At 44.0% G+C, this 24199-nt stretch overlaps 1 protein-coding gene and 1 pseudogene across 1 annotated transcript; one reads left to right on the top strand and one right to left on the bottom strand.

Moving 5' to 3' along the window:
• Positions 1-1136: 1136 nt before the first annotated feature.
• On the top strand, positions 1137-4041 carry LOC114842010 (indoleamine 2,3-dioxygenase 2-like; annotated as a pseudogene).
• Positions 4042-4187: 146 nt separating this feature from the next.
• On the bottom strand, positions 4188-23190 carry insyn2ab (inhibitory synaptic factor 2Ab). Its single transcript, XM_029127411.2, has 6 exons — positions 22902-23190; positions 22536-22695; positions 16021-17176; positions 12426-12497; positions 5583-6045; positions 4188-5440 (listed from the first exon to the last, which is right to left on the bottom strand). The coding sequence occupies exons 3-5, from the start codon at positions 17169-17171 to the stop codon at positions 5862-5864; spliced, it is 1407 nt and encodes a 468-aa protein (XP_028983244.1). The 5' UTR covers positions 17172-17176; positions 22536-22695; positions 22902-23190; the 3' UTR covers positions 4188-5440; positions 5583-5861.
• Between the last annotated feature and the right edge of the window lie 1009 nt (positions 23191-24199).

The raw sequence follows: 24199 nt of genomic DNA, 5'->3' as shown, positions 1-24199 counted from the left end.
GAATTAAGATGTTGTAGCTGCACAAACCGAAATACATGGAAAATATTGGACGTGTTTTTCGACCCAGGACTAATGAATACGCTACTACAGCGCTTCTACCACAGCAGAACAAGTATATTAAGTGCTTTCGAGATATTATGTCTGTTTGAAGAAGCATTTCATTGAGAAACACCAGGATTTAGGCAAGAAACGTGTAAATCCCACATGAGGACTAGAGTCCCAGCAAAAGCCTTTCAAACCAACTAGGAAATCTATGACCTGGCTCAATGAGCTGCTTCACAGGGTTTCAGTACTCAACTGGGGAAATACTTGTTCCCAGGATCATATGTGACAAATAAATGAGTCATTACTGTGCAAAATGCAGAAGAAATCAACCGGTGACCAAAACCACGATGAGCGTTAACCTATTTCCTCTTGAGTTGAGAAAGAGCCAGAAAATTGTTTTACACAATTACATTCAAACTAATGTAATGTAAGTATAGTACAGTATTTATATTCCTGCTGAATCACACAACTTATCAAGTGCATGGAAACTCTTAATCAGATCCCGATGACCAAACTTCCTAGCGTGCTTTGAGCTTAGAGAAATAATGAAACCGAAAGCTGTAATGCATTCAAAGTTGTAGGACCGCATAGCAATTATACCAAATTACTGTAAATGAAAGAAGCTGCTTCTCAGTTTCACTTTTGACGCTCCTGCTTGAGAGACATAAATAGAAAATGTTCAGTTCAACCCTATTCAATTTGAACTTGCAAAGGTTAGTTTACTTTCTTTAGCTAGGCAGTAGCTTCTAATAATGATCTGCTCTGCATATTCAAAACAATCATGTACAGTATAAAAAAATATTATATAACACAGTCATGAGTCATGACTCCATATATCAACAATGAGGCTGGACTCAACATTTACTTTGCATATTATAACAAAAGAAAGTAACTATTTTTATTAATAATTGATTAACTTACTTTATTATTATGACTATCACAGGGTCATCTGGATGTCACTTACTGTATTATCTCACCATACAAATGGGGGGGGGGGTTTGAAAGTGCTTACGGAACTAAAGCAGAATTTCAACTTCCTCTGTGTTCTCTGATTGGCTGCTTGCACCTATAAAAGGGATGCAACTAGGGTAGTGAAACAGACTCAGACCAAGTCTTACAACTGATATCACACACACAGCACCACTTCCACTTTTCCAACACAGAAGAGTAACCACATGGAGGCCAGCATGAGAGAAACCCTGGAGGCGCACCTCGATGATTTTGATATTTCTGAAGATCTGGGATTCGTCCTTGAAGATCCACTGGTAGGTGTTTTTAAAACTGTTCATGTTGCTAAAAAGGAAGTAAGTTAACAATATGGTCACATGCTGTGACAGTAGTTTGCTCTTTGCCTGATGTGAGAACTCCTTTCCTGAATAGATAACAGATAACAGTTTGTAATTGATCCCGTATGAGCCTCTGTTATTCGCTGATCGAGCCATTCACATAACTGAGCCTTTTCACATGACTGGGCCTTTTCAACCACTGGGCCTTTTCACGTTGGACATTAAAGAGACTAAATTTGAGATTCATGTTACACTGAGATTGGGTAAAGATGACTCTAATGTCTTCTTGTAATGGTCTAGACTACCCTTCCAGACTATTATCGGGTGTGGATGGACCTGGCGAATAATCTCACACATCTGATTGAGTCACATAAACTTCGGGACCGGGTCCATGAGGTGAGAATGAGAGAAGCCTTCGACATAACAAGCTCAGTCAGAGTGGAGACCAAGAAATCTGAACGCTCACGCTGTCTCCGTCCCGATCCAGATGCCGGTTCTGAGTCCCCACCTGCTGAACAATCACCGGGAGCTCATGCTGGCTCACCTGGCGCTGGGGTTCATCAGCATGGGGTACGTTTGGCAGGAAGGACAGCATTCACCTGCTCAGGTAAAACAATGCAAAGATGTTCAAGTGCTATGAGAAAGGCAGATGAACAGAAGTTAGCATGAGTCATCATCAGACAGACGATCCCTAGGTACATGTTTCTGGTTTATCTACATCTACGTTTTATTCACAGGTTCTTCCCAAGGCGCTGGCGTTGCCCTACTGGCTCGTCTCTCGCAGGCTTGGACTTCCACCCATCCTGACCTACGCAGATTCAGTTTTAGCCAACTGGAAATTGAAGAATCCTGCAGGGTGAGTCCTTATTGTTATTTTATTGTCACAGCTAACATTCCCTTCTGTTGTTTATGAGTCAGTCACTGACGTGTCTGTCTCTCTTTCGTTTTCTTTTTAGCGATATGGAAATTGAGTGAGTAGAAAGAAACGCAAACATTCACCCTCAATAAGGTTTTTACACCAGTCTCCTGATGTTCACGATGACCGTCATGTGATGATCATATGTTTTCAATCTCAGGAACATGGACTTGATCTTTTCATTCCCCGGTGGCGACAGCAGTAAGGGATTCTTCCTCGTGTCGTTGTTGGTGGAGATGGCTGCCAGTTCGGGCTTAATGGTCAGTGCAGGCTGCTGTTACTCCCCCTGTTTTGTTATAAGTCTGGCTTTCTGCCCTTTCATGTGTGTGTATCTAATGATGACGCTCTTAAACCGCCCACTCGTTCCAGGGGGTTCTGGAGGTGATGCGGGCCGGCTCTGACCTCGTCGGCGTGCACAAAGGTCTCGCAAAAGTAACTCAGTCTTTGAAGAAGATGAAGGAAGTCTTCAAAATCATGCACAGTAAGTTGACATTTAGCCCGGTTTAAACTGAATTACAGTAAATTGATTGAATGCATAATTAGACAAGCTTCAATTTCTCTGCAGAACATGTCGACCCAGACGTGTTTCATGGAACATTGAGGATCTTCGTCTCTGGGTGAGTATCGGTTAGAAGTTATGCTTAAGCATTCCACATACAGTATACTGTATATCATGTGCTGCAGGTTTGTCTTGATCTCAGGTGTGACGTTTCCCTTTTGCTTTGTCCCTGAACTGCTGCAGGTGGCGAGACAACCCATGCTTCCTGGGGGACTGGTCTATGAAGGCGTCAGCAACGAGCCCATTCTGCTGTCAGGGGGAAGCGCCGCTCAGAGCTCAGCCATTCAGTGCTTTGATGCCTTGCTGGGCGTTCACCATGCCGAGGACACAGGTAAGGCTGCCGTCAGGCAGAGACACACCACCACCTGTACTGTACTGTACCCGTGCAGCTGCCAGAGAGCTGCGTTCTCTCCTTGACCGTGTCTGCCCTGTTCCCCGTCCAGGCGCCTACCTGACGCGCATGCGCGATTACATGCCTCCCGCCCACCGCCAGCTGATAGAGACGCTCTCTGTCCTCCCGTCTCTGCGGGACTTCATCCTCGCCTGCTCCAGCCCCGATCTGTGCCAGGCCTACAACACCTGCGTGTCGGCGCTGGTGGACCTAAGGAGCTACCACCTGAATACGGTCACTAAATACATCATTGTCCCTGGGAACAGTGCCCGCACCACGGGCTGCCCGCTCAGAGGCGCGGGCGACGCGCTGAAAGCCACGGGGACAGGAGGCACCAACCTCATGAGCTTCCTGAAGAGCGTGCGCAATACCACGCAAAATGTGCTGATCCCTGAGAGGCCATCCATGTCTAGGGAAGTTTAGATTACAGAATGTTTATTGGCACCTTCCAGACACCATTCTACTGCTGAGCGTGGTCCAACCAACAGGTTAATGATTTAAAGTGTTTGTTTGTTCTTTGTTTGTTACTTGGCTGTGCTGTCTGTTGAGCTCTTTGCTACCAAGGCTAGGGTAACTAACTACTTTATAATATAAACAAGTCCGCTCGATAAATGATTTACTACAATATATGCAACCTAATTTTATTGTTTTCTTGGCGGAGCGGGGCATTTTTACTTGTTTATGTTATAAAAGTGCACTTTACATTTATAAAGGTATTAATGCTATTTATTCACTAAGGCATAAAAAAATCAGACTGTGCTACAGAGAAGGACGATGCTTTGTGCTGACATTTATTTATGATTATATTCATATAATAATAAATATGTCTTGAGTTTTGACTGTTCATCTGTGTAGTCCTTGACATTGACGTCCCTCCTTAGTACAGTATGTCGCATCTCTTTTGAGGTGTATTAACATCTAAAGTTTGCTTAGACATAGCAACACACCAAATCACCAGTTGAAAATGTTTTAATTGTTATGTAGAAACAGTAGAAAAATGCATAATATTGCACATAACCACTAAATTGCACTTTCTCAAGGTAAAAATCTTTGCATGAACATTTGTGACCTGAATAATGTAATCTACTGCTTGATCTAACTATGAGAGGCTTCCTGACATTTCTGGAACATTTAACAGTACCATCGTATTTACAGAAGCTGCTGTCAGTAATAAACTCATTCAATGACTGTCTTCCAACAACGCGAAAGTTTGTCGTCACTGCTACATGGTCATTTTCTGTTTGCTCTTTCCTTTAACAAAGCTGGTGGCTACAGGACGTCTCACTTGTGATGCTGCTACCGTGTTCCTTTAGCACTATGTACTGTATAGCCCTTCGACTCTTTCAAGTTCATAGCACAGCTGCTTGTGTGGGTCGGTGAAGATATGTTTGGTGTTCTGTAATTGTTTTCTGCAAAAAAATAAGTCTTTTTATTTTACAAGATGGAACTTGGGGTTGAATGCCAAAACAAATCAATATTACAGAACAGCTAACTACTCATGGGAAAAAAAAATAAATAAAAACCTTTAGAAACAGAAATGGCTCCAGACTCCAGAGCTTTGCTGTGACATAATATGTGATTGATAAGCAGCGGAAACGTTTAATGGACTGAATTCAAAGAAGCATTTACTTTTTCAGAACAAAAGCATACTTCTTCATTTGCTATAGAAAATTATATGCCTTAGTCAAAACGCTGTATACTGTATGTGTGTTACGAAAGCTGAGATAACAGACAGCTTCAGACGAGAAGCCCACACATACCGCATAGGGGGTATTCTTCAAAATTTAATTTCACAGTTCTTTGCTAAAACGATGCAGATATCCTAAAATATAGAGTCTGAACATTATTTCTCAGGGTAGCCAGCGGGGGAAAGGGGACAGGATGACTGAGGCAAAGTTGGCTGGCAAGTTGGCTGGTTGCGCAGTGAGCTAAATGGAGAGACGGGGCGATAAGGGGACAGAGATACAGAGAGAGCAGACAGGGGTTATTAACAAAGGCAGGCAGATGTTCAGGCAGGATGTTAACAGATCCGGGAAGAAGAGCAGAGAGCAGACAGCGTTGTTAGACCAGAAAGTGTGTCATGTACTGTACTGTAGCATGTTTCAGTCTCTTAAGCGTGTTCCTCTCAATAGTCAAATGTTTGTGCTTTGCCGGAGGTGGAGCTGATGTCCATTCAAAGATTATAGCTTCGCTCATAAAAGGCCCTCGACTTGGTGCATCCTCTTGTTGCCAAGCAATATGCTCTAGGGGGAAAAGACCAAACAGTGCATTGCATTGGACGACGTAAGGTAGAAAATAAATATGTAGTGAGATTTACCAAATATGCTTCATAAATAATATCTATCTTTACACAGCTTTAAGTATAAAATGGATCTCAAAGCTCACCTAGTTTCTGCAGGTGTGTGTTGATCTTCTCCAGCAAACAAGCCAGAAAAAGGTTTGATGGAATCATTAAATGTTTTATTTTTTTGTCTCTACTGTCCTCCAGCCCACTTGATGTGCAGTCTCAACAGAACCCCCAATAAACCTGTTCCTGTTGTTATTGTTTCCCCCGGGATCGGTTTCCTGCGCTGAATATTCTATCATCCGTTTTGCGAATAACGGGGTAATAATGTGCCCGATGAAAAGAAAAAAGGCTGCTTCCAAAAGCCTTTTGCGTTTTCCTCAAAGGAACCAGAGTTTCCAGCGAGCGTGCTTTTTGGACTCTGTCTTGGATTTACGCTTGGGAGTGGACGTGAAGACCTCGTTGGGGTAAGGCAGAGCGGGACACTGCTGGCTGTCCAGGGGGCAAAGTCTCTTCATCAGGGGCTGCAACTTGTCCTCCTGCAGCTTGAAGTCCAGCTCGACACTGCAACACAAACATCGGCGGTATTATTCAGTGGGGCGAGGATTTCATTGCAGATGTCAGATTTCTCGACTGACAGTGAAATGAGATCCATTAATCTCAAGGCTTTCAAAGTTAGTGATTTTTCCTTTGGCTATAACATTCATGACTCAATTCTGACTTTTTTTTTTAATGTTAGCAGGCCGCTGATGTCCAGATGGAGGCTGGAAGTGAGGCAAACAGCTCAAACACTCTGACAGACACCCTGGCAGCACATTTTTCTTGAGGCACATATCAATTTCAGAAGCTCCTCGGAGGAACGGTTCCCTTGCGCCGTGTCTGTATTTTCTGTGCCTGCGGTGTGAGGGCTTTTCCTGCATAGATTATATATGAAAAAAAAAGCCAGAATGTGGGTTGCTCCTGACATCACACTCTCTCCGCCAGTGTAATCCCAGGCTGGTCACCGTCTGATTTTGTTCTGCCACCAAACTCTCTCTCCCGATTAAATCTCCCAGGCCTGGAAGCTATGTGGGGTTTAATCCCATCCAAATGAAACCGTCGTGAGGCCAAGCACACCCTGATTAACTGCCTGTATTCAAGCAAGGGATAAATGCACTATCATCAACAATCTGCCTTCACTTTATTGCTATTGATTTCGCACTGCTCTGTTAATGTTTTTATTTCTGCAGCGTGCTATACTTTCCCAAAGCATCATAGCGTCAGAGCTTGAGGACGGCAAATCAGCCCTCCTCTAACAAACTCACCTGACAGGGAGTAACTACAACATAATAAGCTCACTCTTGTCATTCAGACGAGACCATTAAAGGTATAAGGGAGACGCGAAGCTGCCAGAGGAGATGGCATTTGACAGGCCAAGGTCAAGCGTGCGGTCCCCCCTCGTCTGCAGGTAGACAGACGTTGGAGTACAAAGCCCGGTTTGATAGGAGAACGGCGTTGACAGGCAGCGTAATTAGTTTGCTGAAAGATATGCTAGAGTCAGAGTGACATAATGAATCGTGGGCACTGCCCTCGCCCTTAAGATAAGTGTCAGTTAAGAACAGAGCTCTATTAAAGCCTTCAGGAACCCAGATGGAGAGCTGGGTAGTGCTTTGGCACGCTTTGACTTCCAGTGGCTCAATATGTTAGATTAAACAAACCGTGAATCAAAACTTTACAGGAACCAGGGCCCGACCGTCTGACACTCAACATCATTACTTAAAAGGGTTTTTAAAGCATGTTTTGTTTTGTTAAAACAAAAAAATAAAAGCTACAGTAACTCTCGTTTGGCTGCAGGTTCTGGCATCACAGACCTGTTGTTTCTGGATGCGCTTGCTCGTTCCGTTCCCTCACGCTGGTATCTGTCGTCGCAACTTTTGTTTTATGTTCAAATCTCTTGCCTTTTATGCGCGCTATTTAAATAACGCCGACTTGGCAGAAAGCGCAGTGCAATAACAGCAGCACAGTGTGACACACAATAGCCCCGGCGATTATTAAGCAATTAATCACTTGGCAGATCACTGCAATTAGTGAAGTGTGTGGACAAGCCCTTAGGCAGCGTCGTATGATGTGAGGTGGCACCGGGCAGCAGGTGCGTCAGCAAACAGCCCCAACGGCAGTAAATGTAAGATCATAGCGGTAAAAAAAACAACACAGATTGAAGTGGCTGGAGACAAGGATGCTTTTCCAGGGCATCCGGCAAAGCAGATTAATCACCTCTTTAGCGATGCAGCGTAAGTAGCCGTCTCTGTGATGTGTGGTGAGCTGTTTGTTTGCCTCTGCCCGTGGTGAGCCGAGCACCATTCAATGATTTCCCCTCCTGGGAGGGATTGTGCTGCTGCGAGAGGTCTTTTCAGGAGGCTACACTCCCCCGCTACACACTGGTCTGCGCCGGCCAGGCCACTCACCCGTCCTCCCATGATTTCCCCTCTGGCCGCTTGACGGGAGCGCCGGGCTCCAGTGTAATCTCTTTAGAGCCACGTGACTCAGTACAGTAGATTAAATCACCAGGGAGTGACAGTTACTGTATCTCCTCCACTCGCAGACGGCAGCCGAGGCTGAACAGGTTATGCAAATCAGATGTGGGATTTTTTCCCGTCATGTATATCAGATATAACAGCGCCGTTGTCTGTTTCATGGCTCCTCGCTTCACCGACGCACAGGAGGAAAAAACACACTCTTATTAACGAGAAAGAGCGGGCGACGGCCGTCCTGACAATTGTTCACCAACGCAGCCACAGCGCTGCCATCTCAGCACGTGGCACAAGTGCTAATTAGTTCCTTAGGTCTCATCATCTGCCTTTCTAGACTTAACCGCCATTGTCAGTGCCAAATTGGAAACTCAACATTGTGTACTTTGCTTTTAAATGCTGGTTCTTATTCAAGGCAGCATAAAGAGGGTTTGAGCTGTTAATACTTTGATGTGTGCCTGTTTTTAAACCGGGCTTCCTGCTGTTTACTCAGCGGTGGGCCACATATAATTTGCGACTGATGGTCTTGTTAATTTGTTCACACATTAAAATGAGAATGGGGGGAAAAAAGAGAAGGGGGTGCTATCTCATCATTTTGTCTCAACTAGGATTTGGAAAATTGGCTCCTCTAAAGGATCATAAATCATACAAATAAGCGTGATATAATAAGGCTGGACCACATCAATAGGCGTGAGCATAAACTTGTGTGTGTGTTTTATGTGTTTAGAGCCAAATTCTGGATTAGTCTAGCGGAGTGTTTGAGAAATGCGGCCGGTGTGAGCCTCCTAATCCGCTGTCCATACCTTCAGCCTTGTCCTACCTGCCATATGCATGCCCTATTTGTTGCGGTGATGTATGAGATGCTGCAGTCTACAGAGAGTGGGTGGAGACTGTCAGAGGAGAGCTGGAATCTGGAAAAAGGCCCATTGATTGACTACCTGAGCACAGCCGCTGCTAAAGTCCGGGATTTATCTGACATAGGAGAGGCTGGATTACTCTGAAATTAAAGGCTGCGTCTCAGGGCCGACTAATCTTGGTTGGAGTTGTAACATGCAGTTGCTCACAATCCATCTTTGGGCAGTAATTGATCTTTGGGGTCTCAACCTGCTGTTCTTGGCTTGTTTCGTCTTTTGTGTCGTTGTTCTCAGGTTTCCTCATCAAGGGCTATTCGTTTATTAGCAGTTTCTCGCTCGATTAATAGACCGGTGGTATTAAAGTGATGTAATCGTGACAGATTTTAAGCCGAAAGGTGTAAAGGAAATAAATGCTTTATGTTCTAACAACACAGTTCTCTCCTGGACGGTTTGTACTGGGTTTTGCAGGAGAATGCTAAGGAGCCCTATTTGTAGAATTTCAGATATCTCTGACAATCGTGTTGGCAGGGATAGATGGGACCGTGATGGATTCGCACCCTGCTTGCCAACCGCAGCTCTCCTCAATTCAGCGGCCGTTAAGAACCGCTTGGATGAAGTGAAATAAACAACTACTTAATGATACTGATCACAGATGAAATGACAATGTTCTACTTCATGAGGGCTCCGCCGAGTGCATCCTCATTGTGATTTTTTTATTGCCGCGCCACATGCTTGGGTGTAGTCGCGTCAGGCTGACGGCACGTGCCATCAGAAAATTGTTCCGAGTTGGTTAATTGAGCCAAGTTGCTTCGCCGACATACGCAGCTGGCACACTTTGTCTTATCAAGAGAAGATCGATGAAAGGAAACGAGAAAATCAGCCTCACGCCTCAGGAACTGTCTTTGCTTCCTTATTCAGTGAGATTCACGCTTTAGTCTTACAAATTATATTACGCTTATATCCATATATGCTTTCCTCACAGTTCAATGAATCTCAAAGCTTAGATACTCTGTTAACCCCTGAGCTGAAAGTCACACTTATTCACAGTAATGACCGAACTCATAAAAACAGATCAATGAAAAGACCTTGTTTGATCAATAGGGACACAAATCAATAGACACACCAGCACGATGCGGTGTCGAGGCTGCAACACAGCAGGTTACACACAGCAGCGTGCACCAAAAGAGACTCAGCGGAATGAATGTGGGGAAAAAACAGGATAGTAAAGATACAGTAATGTTGATCAAGTGTGAACATGACGTCGGAACGTTCTGCTGAGGAAAGACAAAAACAATGATTTGACTGTGAGTGAGATCCAGTCAGTGAAGACGTAGAGTGGGTCAGATGTTAAGCAGAGAACGGTTCCCTCAGGTTATGAAGCATGTTCATGAGAGACAACGCAAATATTACCTAAAATGAAGCACAGAGTGAAAACTGGAGCAAATGCATGGACAGGAAGGGAAGAAACATACTGTATATTGCAGGCTTTGAGTTACTGTGGATATGAGATAAATGATGACCACGTAAAGCACTTCATTCTCTTTATGTGACAACAGGACCAGTCTAATTTTTAAAGTGCTATTTACAAGACTATGGAGAGGCGCGTATTATCAGCTCTAGAGTAATGTTAATCGTTAAAGCAGCATGTAGCAATAGAAACAGGGTCAAGGGTTGAACCGGTGAGGGCTGCACAATGTTTATTATCCTTCTTCATTTCTCCATCTTTAGTAGGTAAATAAACAGGCAGGAGATAGTGTTTGTAATGAGAACATAATATATGAGATGTACACGTTAGGTTGGTAGTTGGTTCCCAGCCAGGTGATGTGTTCAGGGGAGCACTCGTTCACATTCCGGGTGCTCCTGATGATGGATGAAGGGGAAAACTGGAAATCTGTTAAGTCCCAGATGCGCCATGAGAATCTCCACAGACGGACGGGCAGGTTACATTCGACGGCTTTTTGCAAACAGCTTATCAAGACTGAAACAGCCTTTGAACTACTGCGGCTGACACCTGTCAGTGTCGGGGTTTAGACTGGAATCAGATTCAGCGCCAGTAATCTGATGCTGCAGAGATCCTGTTTGCCACGTGCTTGAGAGTCAGGTTTTATTTTCTCGCTAAGAAGCGGTGATGGTTGTTGAGCTCGGCCCTTTGATGGCGACTCAGGCTCTTTCTGCAGATGCTTGAATGTGTTTTCCTGTTTTATTGACTACAGCCACAGCTGCTCTGTTTTGCGCCAGTGTGTGGAAGAGCGAGAGCTCCCGTTCCTCCCCAGCTCTCTGTTTCACTATTGTGTTTTGGAGAGATATTGATGAAATAGAGCCTTTTGTTTATATTTTTGCTTCTACCTTTGCCAACATGAGGCCAAAGCCTTTTCATGTACTGTAGCAGAACATGAAATACTTCTCAGTCTTGCTTCTTAGTTAAGCCAGCAGCTCATGTCTGGGTCACTGTGGTGTTCATGTTTGGTCCAGACACGGGAATGTAATACATACTGTAGTATCAAAGTAGTACTGCTACTCTAAACCCAAAATACATTTCAACTGAGGCAGCATATTAGGATTTTTGTCAGTGGCAAATGACAGATTGTGTCTACGTGACTCATACACGCCTGGACCTCATGGGAATGTTTGTGTGGTAAATAAGTGGAAATGGACAAATAGCAAACAGACCTTAAAAATGGCACGCAAAGATAAATCTACTCATGAGCTGTCAGTGTTTCTGGCATTAATCTCAGCATCTGTGGCCCTAAACTGCACCACGATCTGGGTCAGATAGACAATGCATGGAGGAGCAGGACAATGCGCCCCCGTCAATGCGGCTACTGTAGGAAGTCTGCGGGTGTTCAGTTCAAATGAGTATATGAAATACAGCGTCTGAGGTTCATGTCTAACATTAATGCACAATAACCTAAAAGGACAGGACGATCAGATTGCATTGCGTTATTATGTTGCTCTACCGCAGTGCAGCAGCTATTACGTAAAAAAGGGAAGCAGAAAGAAGAAGCTGGCAAGAACATCCTTCCAGAAAACCCTCACATCCACAGAGGTCGATACAGATGTCACGTATTGTGGTTAGCCAGTTTTTACGCTACTTTCAGTCTTACGCCTTTTTTCAAACTCCCCTTCTTTGAGTTCTAAACACTGACACACCAAAGCCTCTGCTGCACTGTTTTAAGCTGCCGTGCTTTATCAATGTATACAAATATCTACAGAAAAACCCAGTTCCACCAAAGAACCCTGCCAAGCTCACCGCTGTGGGCATGGAGACATTGTGGACGGGTTTAATGAACGTCTTTACATATCACTGCTTTTCTTATAATAGTCTGTGATCGTCTCCTTGCAGCTCGCTTTCCTTTAATTCATGTACTGTAGCACTTCATTCATCTAAAATATATACTGCATCGCAACGTGGTCATGAAATTACATTCCCCACAAAAACATAATGGAGTTGGCAAATTATTTGCATAGGAAAGTCATTTTTATGGGACAGGGTTGTGTAAACATTTCTCTGGGCGATGATTTATCACACACCAAACAGCATTTAAAGCAGCGCTGATGACAGCCCGGCGGAGCGGGCGCCTACCTGTAAATGATGCACGCGCTGTTGCGACACGTGTCACAGTTGGCCGTGTCTTGTCCCGTTCGGTAGGAGAGCCTGCGAACACAGAGATGAAACAGTACGTGTGATCTCCGGCGACAGGCCGTGGCTGCATCTTTCAACACCTGTGGGCACGAGCGCTCACACAAATTTGTTCGGCTCGGTCTTGTTTGCTCCGAACGGTTTAACATGCAGGAGGGGTTCTGGTCCTGCAGGTTTCTGTAGTTAATCAAGTGTGAAGACTTACTGATTCAACATAATGGGATTACTTCACTTTGCCATGGCACAGTTTTGAAGCACTGTATATTGTCTCCATTTTATAGGCAACAAACTGTAGGTAGCAAGTGAAAGCTGCATGTGCAATGAAAAATCCATATCTCCACATTGGGCTCTATACTTTACATCTTATTTCGAATTATTTCGACACAACATAGCTAATAGGGATGAGGATGTACCAAAGCATTAAAGCAGACAAATTGAGTCTCCTCCATTTATGGCACAGGAACTCTGCTTCAAGCCTCGGATGTTTGCACCCTTTCAGTTCCTTCAGCATAAAGATTGACCACGTTTACAAAGGTAAGGCTACAGTAGAAGCTATAGAGGCTATTGTCAGACTGTCCCACGGGCTGCTGCACATAATATTCTCAGTTCTCTACTTTTGTTTTCTCATAAGTGGACATAAGCATGCAAATCCGCATTGCATGTTTATGCATGGCCTTTCTGGCTGTCGGGGCAGTTTTAGGGCTGCCCGTGTAATTGCTTGCTGTCACAGTGGCCCTTCACCCTGATGGATGACATGTTGGAGGGCTCGGACCTCAACTGTTGACATGAGAGGTGACCTCTCGGGGGGAGGGAGAACAGCCTCTGTGAGAATCGAAAATGCTGATGGAAGCTGAAGGTCAACAAGTTCACGCGTCCTACCCGCTTCTCAAATGAAGTCCCTCTGAGCAGCTGTGAGCAAGGACAGTACAGTAGCTCAGAGCACAGCCGGGCTCTGCACCAGAGCTGTGCAGTGAAGTCATTTAAAGAGCATTAACCTAAATATTTAATCGCTGCATGTGCTCAACACAAAAACAAAAGAATGAATCTGTTTCTCATGTAAGTAACATGAATCAATAGACTGTTGTGACACTACTGTATATTAAAACAAGTGTCAGAGAGGTTGACTTCAAGGATGCATCATGGGAGACAATCACTGCACCTCTGAAAGCCGCCCTCTAAGCCGACTACTGGCACAGACGCACCGCTGGCCCGTTTGCTCACGTCAGCTGTGCTGGGACGCGTCCCGTTTCACCGTACACACCCCCTGCCTACGTGCCTACGTGCCTGCCTGCCTGGGCACCGCACGGAATTTAGTGTGTTTTCACACATGAAGAAATGCACAAGGTCGCATAGTCTCACATAGATCTCCTTGGGTGTATATTATGTTACACAGACACACAGACACAGCAAGGACCTTATGAAGCAGTGCCTACACTACACACTACATTACTACACTACTGTACAGTCCTACAATGACATTCATTAGTATAAATGTGCATTTACTGGCGTCCTGTACAGGATGTACCCTGCCGCTCCCCCAATGACAATGACAGCTACATGTACTGTAGGATCGGTTCCAGCACCCCCACAACCTTGTGAATAAAAGCATTTAGGATAATGGATGGATGGATGGATGGATGGATGGATGGATGGATGGATGGATGGATGGATGGATGGATGGATGGATGGATGGATGGATGGATGGATGGATAACCTAGACCTAAGATGTAAAGTATAAGACAGAATATAGAGGCATTAGGCATTTGAAAGCCTGTTTGCATCATGAAAAATGAGGCCAAAAATGACGAATATTCAGTTTAGACAGCGAAGCCTTGTCGTTCACAACCACTCTGAGATAAACGGTGCTGTTTACTAATGATTTAACAACACTGTGCGGGTGTTTTGAGATATCGGTTCACCCTGTGATTGAGGGAGTAATTCAAGTACACTGATGTTCAAATGTCTGGGCGACTTAGATGTTACGGCAGCAGCATCAAATTGATTAGAAACACTGGGTAGGCGTTGTTAACGTTGGACATGATACCATGGCTGGTAGCAGTGTAAAGAAACCCATTATCAGTAAACATTATGGAGTTATTCTCAGTCTAAAGAGATAACGGGTCACTACAAAGCACCACTGATAATGTTTAGAGCCAAATAATATAACATAACTATGTAAAATGAAATAAATAAAATACATATTATTCTGTGCTGTTGCTGCACTTACATGTTTTTTTTTAATTGTTGTTCTATAATTGGCTAATGAATATTAAGGAAAGTACTATAATTATTCTGTATTATAATTATGTATTTCTTTCCCAGTGAAAACATTAAACGTGAGCTGATATAAATAAAAATTCTACAAAGGGTCTGACCGTCTAGCTCTGCACAAAAGAAAAGGGTGTTGGACAATGTATCATGTCCTATAGTGTACAGTACTGTAGCTTCTCCTCTCTAACAATGCAGAGGGCACACAACCCGGTGAAGGCACTACAGCGGCCCCAGCCTTGTGGAGATGAAAGGCAAAGTGTTATGAGGCTGCACTAATTGGGCCTTTAAAACAAAGTTCCACAGAGCCACGCCGGGGTGGCTTGTGCTCCACTGGATGGGAATAAGGCTTAAATAAAATTTGCTTTGTGTTGCCATGGGTTTTAGAAATGGAGTGCATTAATTCTTACAATTGCCCTGCTGCAAGTGACACGACTTGAGGGCTTTATGAAGCTTGTGAATGTATTTCCTCTTATGAAGGTACTTCTCTAATGAAATATGACATACAAAGAATTATTAGAGGCACACTTGCTCTGCCATTAAAATTAGAGAGAGAGTACTGACAAGTACCGCACTGTGTATTTCAAACATCCCATTAGACCTTGAACACTGACTATCATACAGTATAATACTGCTAATACAATTCTTTGTGACCCTCCGACTGTCCCTCCAGCCACCAGCAGGTCAAAGTTTTCCCTTATTCAGTGAAGCGTCCCAATTTAATTAATAATTTTGAGTTCCATGGTTCCCAGAGGCCTAAATATTTTGCCAATCCTTTTCCTTAGGTTCAAACAGAATAAGGAAACGTGTCCCCAGTTACTGGAGGCCCATCCACATTCTCTGTCCCCTGAGGATGAACCGTAACAACTAAAAAACCCAAATTAGCATTGACTAGGTGCTTTATTCATCATATTACTGTTCCCATTAGCAGCTGCTGTACTTGATGTTTAGTGCTTATTTGCAAATGTTGGCCTATAGCTATCATTACCTTAAAGTAAAGCCTTGAAGTGTATCTTGGTTTTGTAAATCATTGCAATTGTTTAGAATAAAATCATACTAATTGGCTGCTTACATGTTGGAATGCAACAAATTCTATATAAAAATGAAAACATGACAAACAAGACTTCACACAAACAAGGATCGAGAAAAGCTACCAAATTCAGCTGGTCTCCATCATTGTGTTTTTTCTCATAGCATACAGTGAAATTTGCATATATGTTCTGTGCAGTGCATCATGTCTAGAAGCATCCGTACAAGCGACGCTACTCACCCCTCCCTCTGCGCTTCACCTTTCTCGAGCTCCTGAATAACTCCGAGCAGGACCTTGATGGTCTCCTGGCTCGAGCTGATGAGGCTCTCCATGGCCTGCAGCTGTGCTTTGATATCCTTGTCTCCAGATAAGGGCATTATCTGCTGGCTGCTGCCCATGCCTGGGGCTCCTGTGTCTACTGGAGGAAAGCCCTCACCCCCCCCAACTGTTTGCTGGAGTTTGGAGGAGGCCGACGCGTGCCTTGTCCGACACTGCCCTTGTGACTGTGCAGAACATTTGGCGCTATGGGGAAGTGTCTGTGACTGCTGCTCATTCGGCTGTGTGCCCTTTTTCCGTTTACAGCTCACAGAGGGGCTTCCTAAGGACTCCACCTGTGTCAAGGAGTTCCACGCAACGGGGCCCATACCCTTTAGCTCAGTGTTAGCCAGCTGACGCTTTGACGAAGTGCTGGCATTCATGTCTTCTTTGGGTATTCCTTTGTGTTTGGTCCTGGTCCCACAACCCTGGAAGTCTGGCTCACCTTTGGAAGGAGAGCTGCCTGGATGGCACACGTCCGGGAAATGCGAGTATTCTGGACATGAGGGTCCGTCCACACAGTTGGCACTGGAAAGCAGATCCTCTGTGTCACTGCTGTCATCTGTGTGGTGAAGCAAGGCTTTGGTCTGTCCCACGATCTTACCCTTGTACTGAGAGGACTCCCCAACAGGCTGTCCATCATCTCCTGCTGCCTTTATATCACTCAGAAACCCATTGTTCTGTCCTTTATAATCCTCCACCAAAGCAGTGTGTTTGAACGTGTGGCCCTTTTTCCTATCGAAAGGAAAAGTCTTGTATCGCTTGGTGAGGTCTGGTGAGGTTTGTACTCCCGTACTCTTGGTTACATTTGGAATGGAGCGTCTGGCAGGCATAGTCATGTACTTTCTGTGTGTTACTTTACAGGAAATGGATCTGGGGCGTCTGCCCCGATGCTCATTTTGGGCTTCACAGATATCCTTGAAACGCACTTGTAAGGCTTTGTTTCTCTTCTTCACCTGCTGCTTGCTTGATTCTTGTCCAGACTGCGCATCAAGGCTGTGTGATGGACCTGTCTCGGAATCGGAGTCGTCGGAATTTGAGAGAACAATGCATGTGGTGTCTTCTTTACTCACCATATTTTCTGAAAAAAGTCAGAGATAAAAAGGCCAGTATTAAAATTATGTATTCACTTTATCTCAATTTTGAATTTGCTCCTAAGATGATGCACTGTAGCGTCTTCCATCAGTGACAGTACATGTGCTTTAGCAAACACTGATCTGATGCATTTCGACCTCCGCTGCTGGTAACTTTGACACTTGCAATTACTATGTTATATATAGTAGTGATTCCTGAGCAAGGTCACAAGTTATAATTGTGTTTCATTGCTGCTGTCACCAATCGCAAACTCCTTTCCTTGGTTGTTGCACCTCCAGCTACTCTATATCACACTTTTGCTATAACGATGGCTGTTTTGTTTCCTACTCGCCTGGGTGTCAATTACATCTTCTTTAGAGTGGCAGACATTACTTAGCTTTTAATAATCTTTGTAACAAATCTATGTTATTAGGGTGAAATAGCATTGTCCTAGGTTTTACTATGTGAGAGAGTTATGGGCTGCGTTTGTGCCTCATTTCCACCTAGGTGAGACCATTTTCAGGGAATCCTATGGGACTATTGGAGACACTTGTCTCTCCTAGAGGCTAATATTACACATGGGCTTTAGTAATCTGAGCAAGACATTCTCTTGGAGTCATGGTAAACCTCCTTTTGCCTGGCACACCTGTAAGCAGGTCATAGACAAAAACAACAGAACAGATCTTTAGTGTTTCTCATGTCATCTTCATATCCTAACCACCAACATGTCATAACATATATTATGTGACTTGCTGAATTTAGGTTGCTTGAGCCCATTTTCTCCACCGGGGTTGTTAAGGAATGGCCACAGGGCAGCTGGTGCTGCCCACTAGAAGGTGTTTACAGTATAATAAATTCCCCTTGTGGTCTGGCAAAGGCATTGACCACACAGCAGCTGTGGCCCACACATAGTAGACTCCACATAATGGCCGATGTTGGGCTTCTCCACTCGTATCCACCTGTAAGGGCTGAGTCTAAACTCCCCTTGGGGGAAATTTATTATCATCACTGAGCAGCTGTGCTGAGCAGAACGACAAGGTCAGAGCCTAGACACCGAATGTAAACTGAGGTGCGTACAGTTCTGTGACATCGGTTTGTGCAGTAAATCAGCTTCATAGAAGTTACTGTAGCTGGCTGAGACGGGTGTACAATGTTATATATGTATAAGGGCTGCAAGCAAATAGACTACAAAGGCATTTGCAAATCAACCATAAGCAGATCAAGAGCAGGAGTGATGCTCGTGTTTAATAGCATATGATGCATTGGTTTATACAGCAGACAATAAAATAAATAGTTTAAAAGTTGGATTTTTCATCTCAAAAGTTGTTTAATATCGCCAGTAAACTTGCGAGCTTGTAAATGTGTTTCATAGAATAGAAGTGATTTGTTTATAAGTTGTATCTAATTTAACTATAGTGTCATATTAATGATGCACAAATCATTAACATTCAACTTTTATTTTTTTTTATGTTTAATTCATCATTACCACTGGTACCACTGGATGTAATAAATCACAAATTGCTTGAGTGATCTTTATGTAATCATCAAACAATGGAAAAAAATGACTTGAGTACAACAAAGTGCTGCTTTTTTATAGTCAAACCCTTCGCAGAGTTTCAAATTACGGGTCCATATGATCAAATGAGAAATCTCGCATTTTCTTTCTCGTCTATGATGAAACACGTTTCATTGCTGGTGCATAAAAAATATCAAACAGCACAAGGAAATGAAATGATGTCTGATATTGGTGAAAGAAAACATCAGAAAGCGCTGGCTAATCATTTTCATGAGACAAGACACAGCAAGATAAATAAACAACACAAAAGCAAGCTTCTTTATGGAGTTCCAGCTTTTCTGAAAGTAATCATGTTTTACCATTTAGACAGACTGTAAATCCATCAACGTGATTGTTTTGGGGGGGTTCGTGACATTTCCTCATGTCACTTCCACGGCTTTCATGATATTTGTATGCGGAAAAACACAAGCGAATTAGATTAATGTTAATTCTGCAGTTTGATCTCCATCTCCAGTGCTCTGAAAATCTCAGTGACGTAATGACGGCGGTCGTCAAAGAAGAATACCAACTTTTTAATGATGACAAAGTGCCCCTGCTTGATGTGACTGTGTGGTTTTCATGTGCAGGCATATGGACTGTGGATCTCTTTGTGCCTGTCCACCCACTTAGTGTGAGTGTGAGAGCGAGAGGAAGGGCGAGAGAGAAAGAAGGAGAGAGAGAGAGAGTGGGGAGAGAGACAAAAAATGTGTGTGAATTAGTGTTTGTGGGCCTGGTTGTCACCTTTCAAAGAGAGGCCTTTGCCAGCATCTTAAGTGCACAGACAGAAAGACAGACACACAAATACACACACATACACACACACACCAAAAAAAAAAAGCGTGAAGCTGTATTTCTTGGGTCTGCTGCTGTGGGTTTCACGTTGCAGTCCGCTGTAACACAACCCTCTGTTGATAAAAAAGGAAATAAAATATATTCAGGGGCAACTGTTTGGTCTTACTTCCTATTAATGCTGGAAAACGTGCATGGCAACATTTTCTAGTGTCACTCCAGTTACCGCAATGCATTCAGTGCCAGAAGAGAAGAAAACCCCCACACAAGCATGCAGCTCAATCTTATTATACACCAACAATGTCACATGCTGTGTCATGAATTTGCACATAGTTGTTTTGGAATTTGAAGCAGCTGAGTTTTATTGCTGGTGGTATTTGTTCTGAAACATGGCTTAGTATGCACTTTGGTTCTAGCGCGAGTTGTTTGTCAGAAGCTGTTCCGCGAATAAAGAGAATTTGTTCGGGGCTGATTCGCGCGGGATCATGCCATTTCACACTCAGAAATACCAATCTCACACCCCTGAAAAGGTAATCACATCTGCAGGAAGTCTCCTCTAAGCGCATACAATTTTTTACGCAGCCATGTGAGGCATGTAAAGCAGCTAAATGGTAATTCACACAAAAAGAACCTCTTCAGTGACTTATTATTGTTAGAAGTCGGATGCACGGAGAGCGAGACGAGAGACTTGTGACATATATTCAGATAGTGTGAGTGAGAATTTCCTTTGTCTCATCATCCTTTTTCCCTTCCTCCTCCAAGCTCTCCTCCTCCTCATCTCAAAGCAAGCTATATCTCTGCTAATGACCTGAGGTCCTTCCCTGATTTGGCCTCAGCTATCCAAAGGATTATAAATAATGCATTGACTCTAAAATTGCAAAAGTAATCCTCTGAAATCTCCTTATGTACCCTGGCAGCCTGCGTTGTCTGTTCCAATTGCCCTTCAGTTCTTCACAATGAAGCACTGCAGCCATGAGAGGGGAAAAACACCTTTAGCTACAGTACCGTGATTGATTTATTATCGCCAAAACATAGTAGAAAGCTGGCTGTTTGTAAAGAATGTTAACAAGGGGCCGGATTCATTTTCCAAGTCATAACAGTCTACGACACTGCTGACTCATGATTTATGCTCCTTCCCAAGCAGAGAGAACAAGACAGCTTTGCTTGGATCACCTTTCATCCATGTCCAGTATTAGTTTAATAACCACTAGACTGCATTTGTGCGATATTTACGAGGGATAATCTTGTCAGTCACTCATTAACGGTTAAGTACCCTCACAGGCTCAGTGAGGGACTACAGCATGTGCAGTGCATCCCTTCAGTGTGGGGAAGTTTCACCCTATTTGCATAAATTAAAGAGTGTGACATTGTACCAATTATGCTTTCATAAGCACAATGCAAAGGATGAGTTTCCAAGGTGCAGCATTGTTCTTATGTATTGGACTAGAGAATAATATCTACATGCACTGTATATTAAAGTTATGTGCACATAGTTTCTATTGCCCCTTAACATCCTGTGTTGAAAATAATGACGTTCATCCTGCGACAAAGTATTTGATCTGAGATGTTTACACACATTTATATCTGAAAACAATTCCAGCTCCACAGCTGTGGACAAGACACGCACACACACACACACACACACACACACACACACACACACACACACACACACACACACACACACACACACACACACACACACACACACACACACACACGGCTCGTGATAACTGCATCTGTGGGCTGCAGACTGAAAGTTTGCTTTATGATGTAGGCTTGAAAGATTTATCACTCAGTAGCACTTTGTGTTATGTACGGAGAGGTTTCGAAATGCTCGCGTCCTTGCTTTTCCTGGATGACAGCGTCGGCCATGAAATGGATCCTTGGCTGTAGTAACTTTGGAAATGCCGTTATGCAAAAGGGCATTTTGGATTTCTCCAACGCATCACATCACATGACATCATGTAAGTGTGAATCTGATAAAAGCCTTTGTGGTGCATTAATTATTATTTTTTTTATTAATTAATTAATAAAGGGCTGGACGGTGATCACATATGTGTAGAACAGATAATTAACTCGGTTGCTTTTATAGAAGTGAGATGAAGAAGAGTGAAAGACGCAGAAACAGTGTGTTTGGCACCTTAAAGCTGTGCCCTGCCTCTGTTTCCTGTAAATTTAGGTATTCAAGGAATGACGTGTAGAAAATAGAGGGACTGAGACAGAGAGAGAGAGAGAGAGAGAGAGAGAGAGAGAGAGAGAGAGAGAGAGAGAGAGAGAGAGAGAGAGAGAGAGAGAGAGAGAGAGAGAGAGAGAGAGAGAACGGGTGAAAACAAATATAAGTGCAGCTGTATTTGATGCAGTGGAGCATCCCAGATCACACATGTCATTAGTCATGATAAGTCTGGAGCCATTGCTTTAATTCAGCCGCGGGAACCGTCATCACCTATGAGTATGTCATGCAACCTACGCCACTTACCGTAACGCGATAGATGTTTTCCAATAAATTCTCATCATGCTGACAGTCTATTACAGTACAATATACAATTATACTATTAGTTAGCTCTCATCTATTTTCCTCACTATCCAGCCCAGACAATTCACAAGTACAGCAATCTTGATAATCAGCCTCTGCCTCATCAGATAAATGCTGCATGTCTGTCAAAGGCTGCAGAGACACGCATTATGATAAGTATACAGTATTCATCAAAGTCAAATTAGATCATTTATCTCCCATTTTCATTACGAAGACAAAAATCTGACATTCATATCCCTGATTAGTCATTAAACCTTCTACTGCTTGGATGCAGAAATGCCCCCTCCCTTATTTATCCATATCTAATGCATGCAGGGATCCTACACACGCATGCAACACTAAGCAAGGACTTATTAACTATTAGTATTAGTAATAGAATCATTGATTCACTTAACATTTTGACAGGCATGCCACACGAATGCCCCGCTCTTTCTGCAATACCTGTGAAATATGTGCAACTCCGGAAAAAGGAAGTGGAACTCTTACCTTGAGAAACAGATCAGAGGTGCAAAGCATAAGAAAGCGCAGATCCCCTGTAAAGCCAGCGTTCATCCATGTATCCAGTGGTTGCCGGGGTATCGTCCAGCCGCTGGAGCAGCTCTCACGGGCTGCAGGACCAGGAGACAGGCAGCCGGTGCAGTGACAGCTGGAGTAGTTGTGGCACATCCGGCAAAGATTCAGGTTATCGGGATGGGAGAGGGAAGAAAGCAGACAGACATTGCCTCAGAAGCTCAACGGGTCCTCCGTGATATCCTCCACCTGCCCTTTACTCTGCTCTCTCCCCCTCTTCTCCCCTCATACAACCTTATTCAAGCATCACTGACACTCAATCGCTCTTGTCCCCGCACTCACCGGGAATAAGCACTCACACACGCAGCGGAGATCTCCATCTCGCGGCGCCGCTGCTGTTGCTGCAATCCCCGTGCATTCGTGATTGAGTGTATATGTGTATGTGTGCGTAAGGGAGGCAGAGAGAGGGTGGGCTGGTGGGTGGATGTGGCAAAGAAAAGGAGGAGGAGGAGAGGGAGGTGGAGGAGGAGTGAGGGGCAGTACGCAAGCTGCCGGGGAAAGTCCAGAGCCGGCGAGCGTTGGCGAAGACCCCCTCAACTTGTCCTCCACAGGCTGGATGCGTTGACACGGAGCTGTTACATAATCTGAAGGGCTTCGAGAGACAGCGGCGGGGTGGGGGTGGGGGTGGGGGCTGGGAAATAATTATGCATTGTGCTTTTAATTGGATGTCTCCCGTCCCCCTGATTCTTGCCTACATCTGACACACTGTTTAGGTGAGGCGGGATGGAGGGCTGAATCCAGCAAGCGGAAGCGGGAAGCGGCGCAGGAGGTGCACGGAGGGGGGGACGGGAGGAAGCGGGGAGCCGGCAGGGCAGGAGTGTTAATGAAAATCAGAGACGCCAGAGAAAATGAAATGAGGAGCGAGAGTAATGGAGACAGTGGCACACGGAGAGGCGAGGAGAGATGAAGTTCAGTGGAAAAATGGGGATATTGATTTTACAGGCATCTTAAGATGATTCCATTTTTTTTTTGCATTTCTTCAAAGATCATGATGTAAAAAGTTCTTTCCATGGAGTGAACATATTCATATTGTGTAACGCATCTAAAGGTCTGCATCAAATACGACTATTGGTTTTATAGTCTCATGAAGCAGTGTCTGAGAACACGGAGTAGATGAAAAATATACATTTGAAAATCTAAAAATGGGTCCAATTAATCAAAATTCTGTATGTATAAAATCTGCAAATATCTTTCGACTTTTGTTTTGTCTCGAACATACTGTAAACGTCCTTCAGCTTATCCAAAGGGTATTTATATATAGCTACCATATGCTCCATGAGGTGCATAAATACGTCATATTGTATAGACGTGTGTGTGCGTGTGTGTGTGTGTGTGTGTGTGTGTGTGTGTGTGTGTGTGTGTGTGCGCCTGCATACTCACTATGTAAGAACAGACGAATTGGCAGGAAATGCAAATGAATACTTTTAACTACTAAGACCGTTATTGTTCGGCACTCTGCCTCATTAGATTCCTCCGGAGACTAGAATCCTGCCAATGTACCTTTTATAGTAATACGATGTCTGAGGAGCCGCAGTCATCCAGGTGAAATTATCTGGAGGCTGAGTCGGGCTTCTTTCTTG

This window comes from Betta splendens, chromosome 15 (genome assembly GCF_900634795.4).
Source record: "Betta splendens chromosome 15, fBetSpl5.4, whole genome shotgun sequence".
Classification (NCBI taxonomy): domain Eukaryota; kingdom Metazoa; phylum Chordata; class Actinopteri; order Anabantiformes; family Osphronemidae; genus Betta; species Betta splendens.
This window is presented reverse-complemented; position numbering and strand designations above follow the sequence as displayed.

What these genes read in the sequence shown, in the direction of transcription:
- insyn2ab (XM_029127411.2), bottom strand. Translation starts at nt 17,171, where the DNA reads ATGGTGAGTAAAGAAGACACCACATGCATTGTTCTCTCAAATTCCGAC. An exon ending in GGTGAAGCGCAGAGGGAGGG is followed by an intron (nt 12,498 to 16,020) that starts GTGAGTAGCGTC and finishes CTGTGTTCGCAG; the next exon opens with GCTCTCCTACCGAACGGGAC. An exon ending in AGCGCGTGCATCATTTACAG is followed by an intron (nt 6,046 to 12,425) that starts GTAGGCGCCCGC and finishes TTTGTGTTGCAG; the next exon opens with TGTCGAGCTGGACTTCAAGC.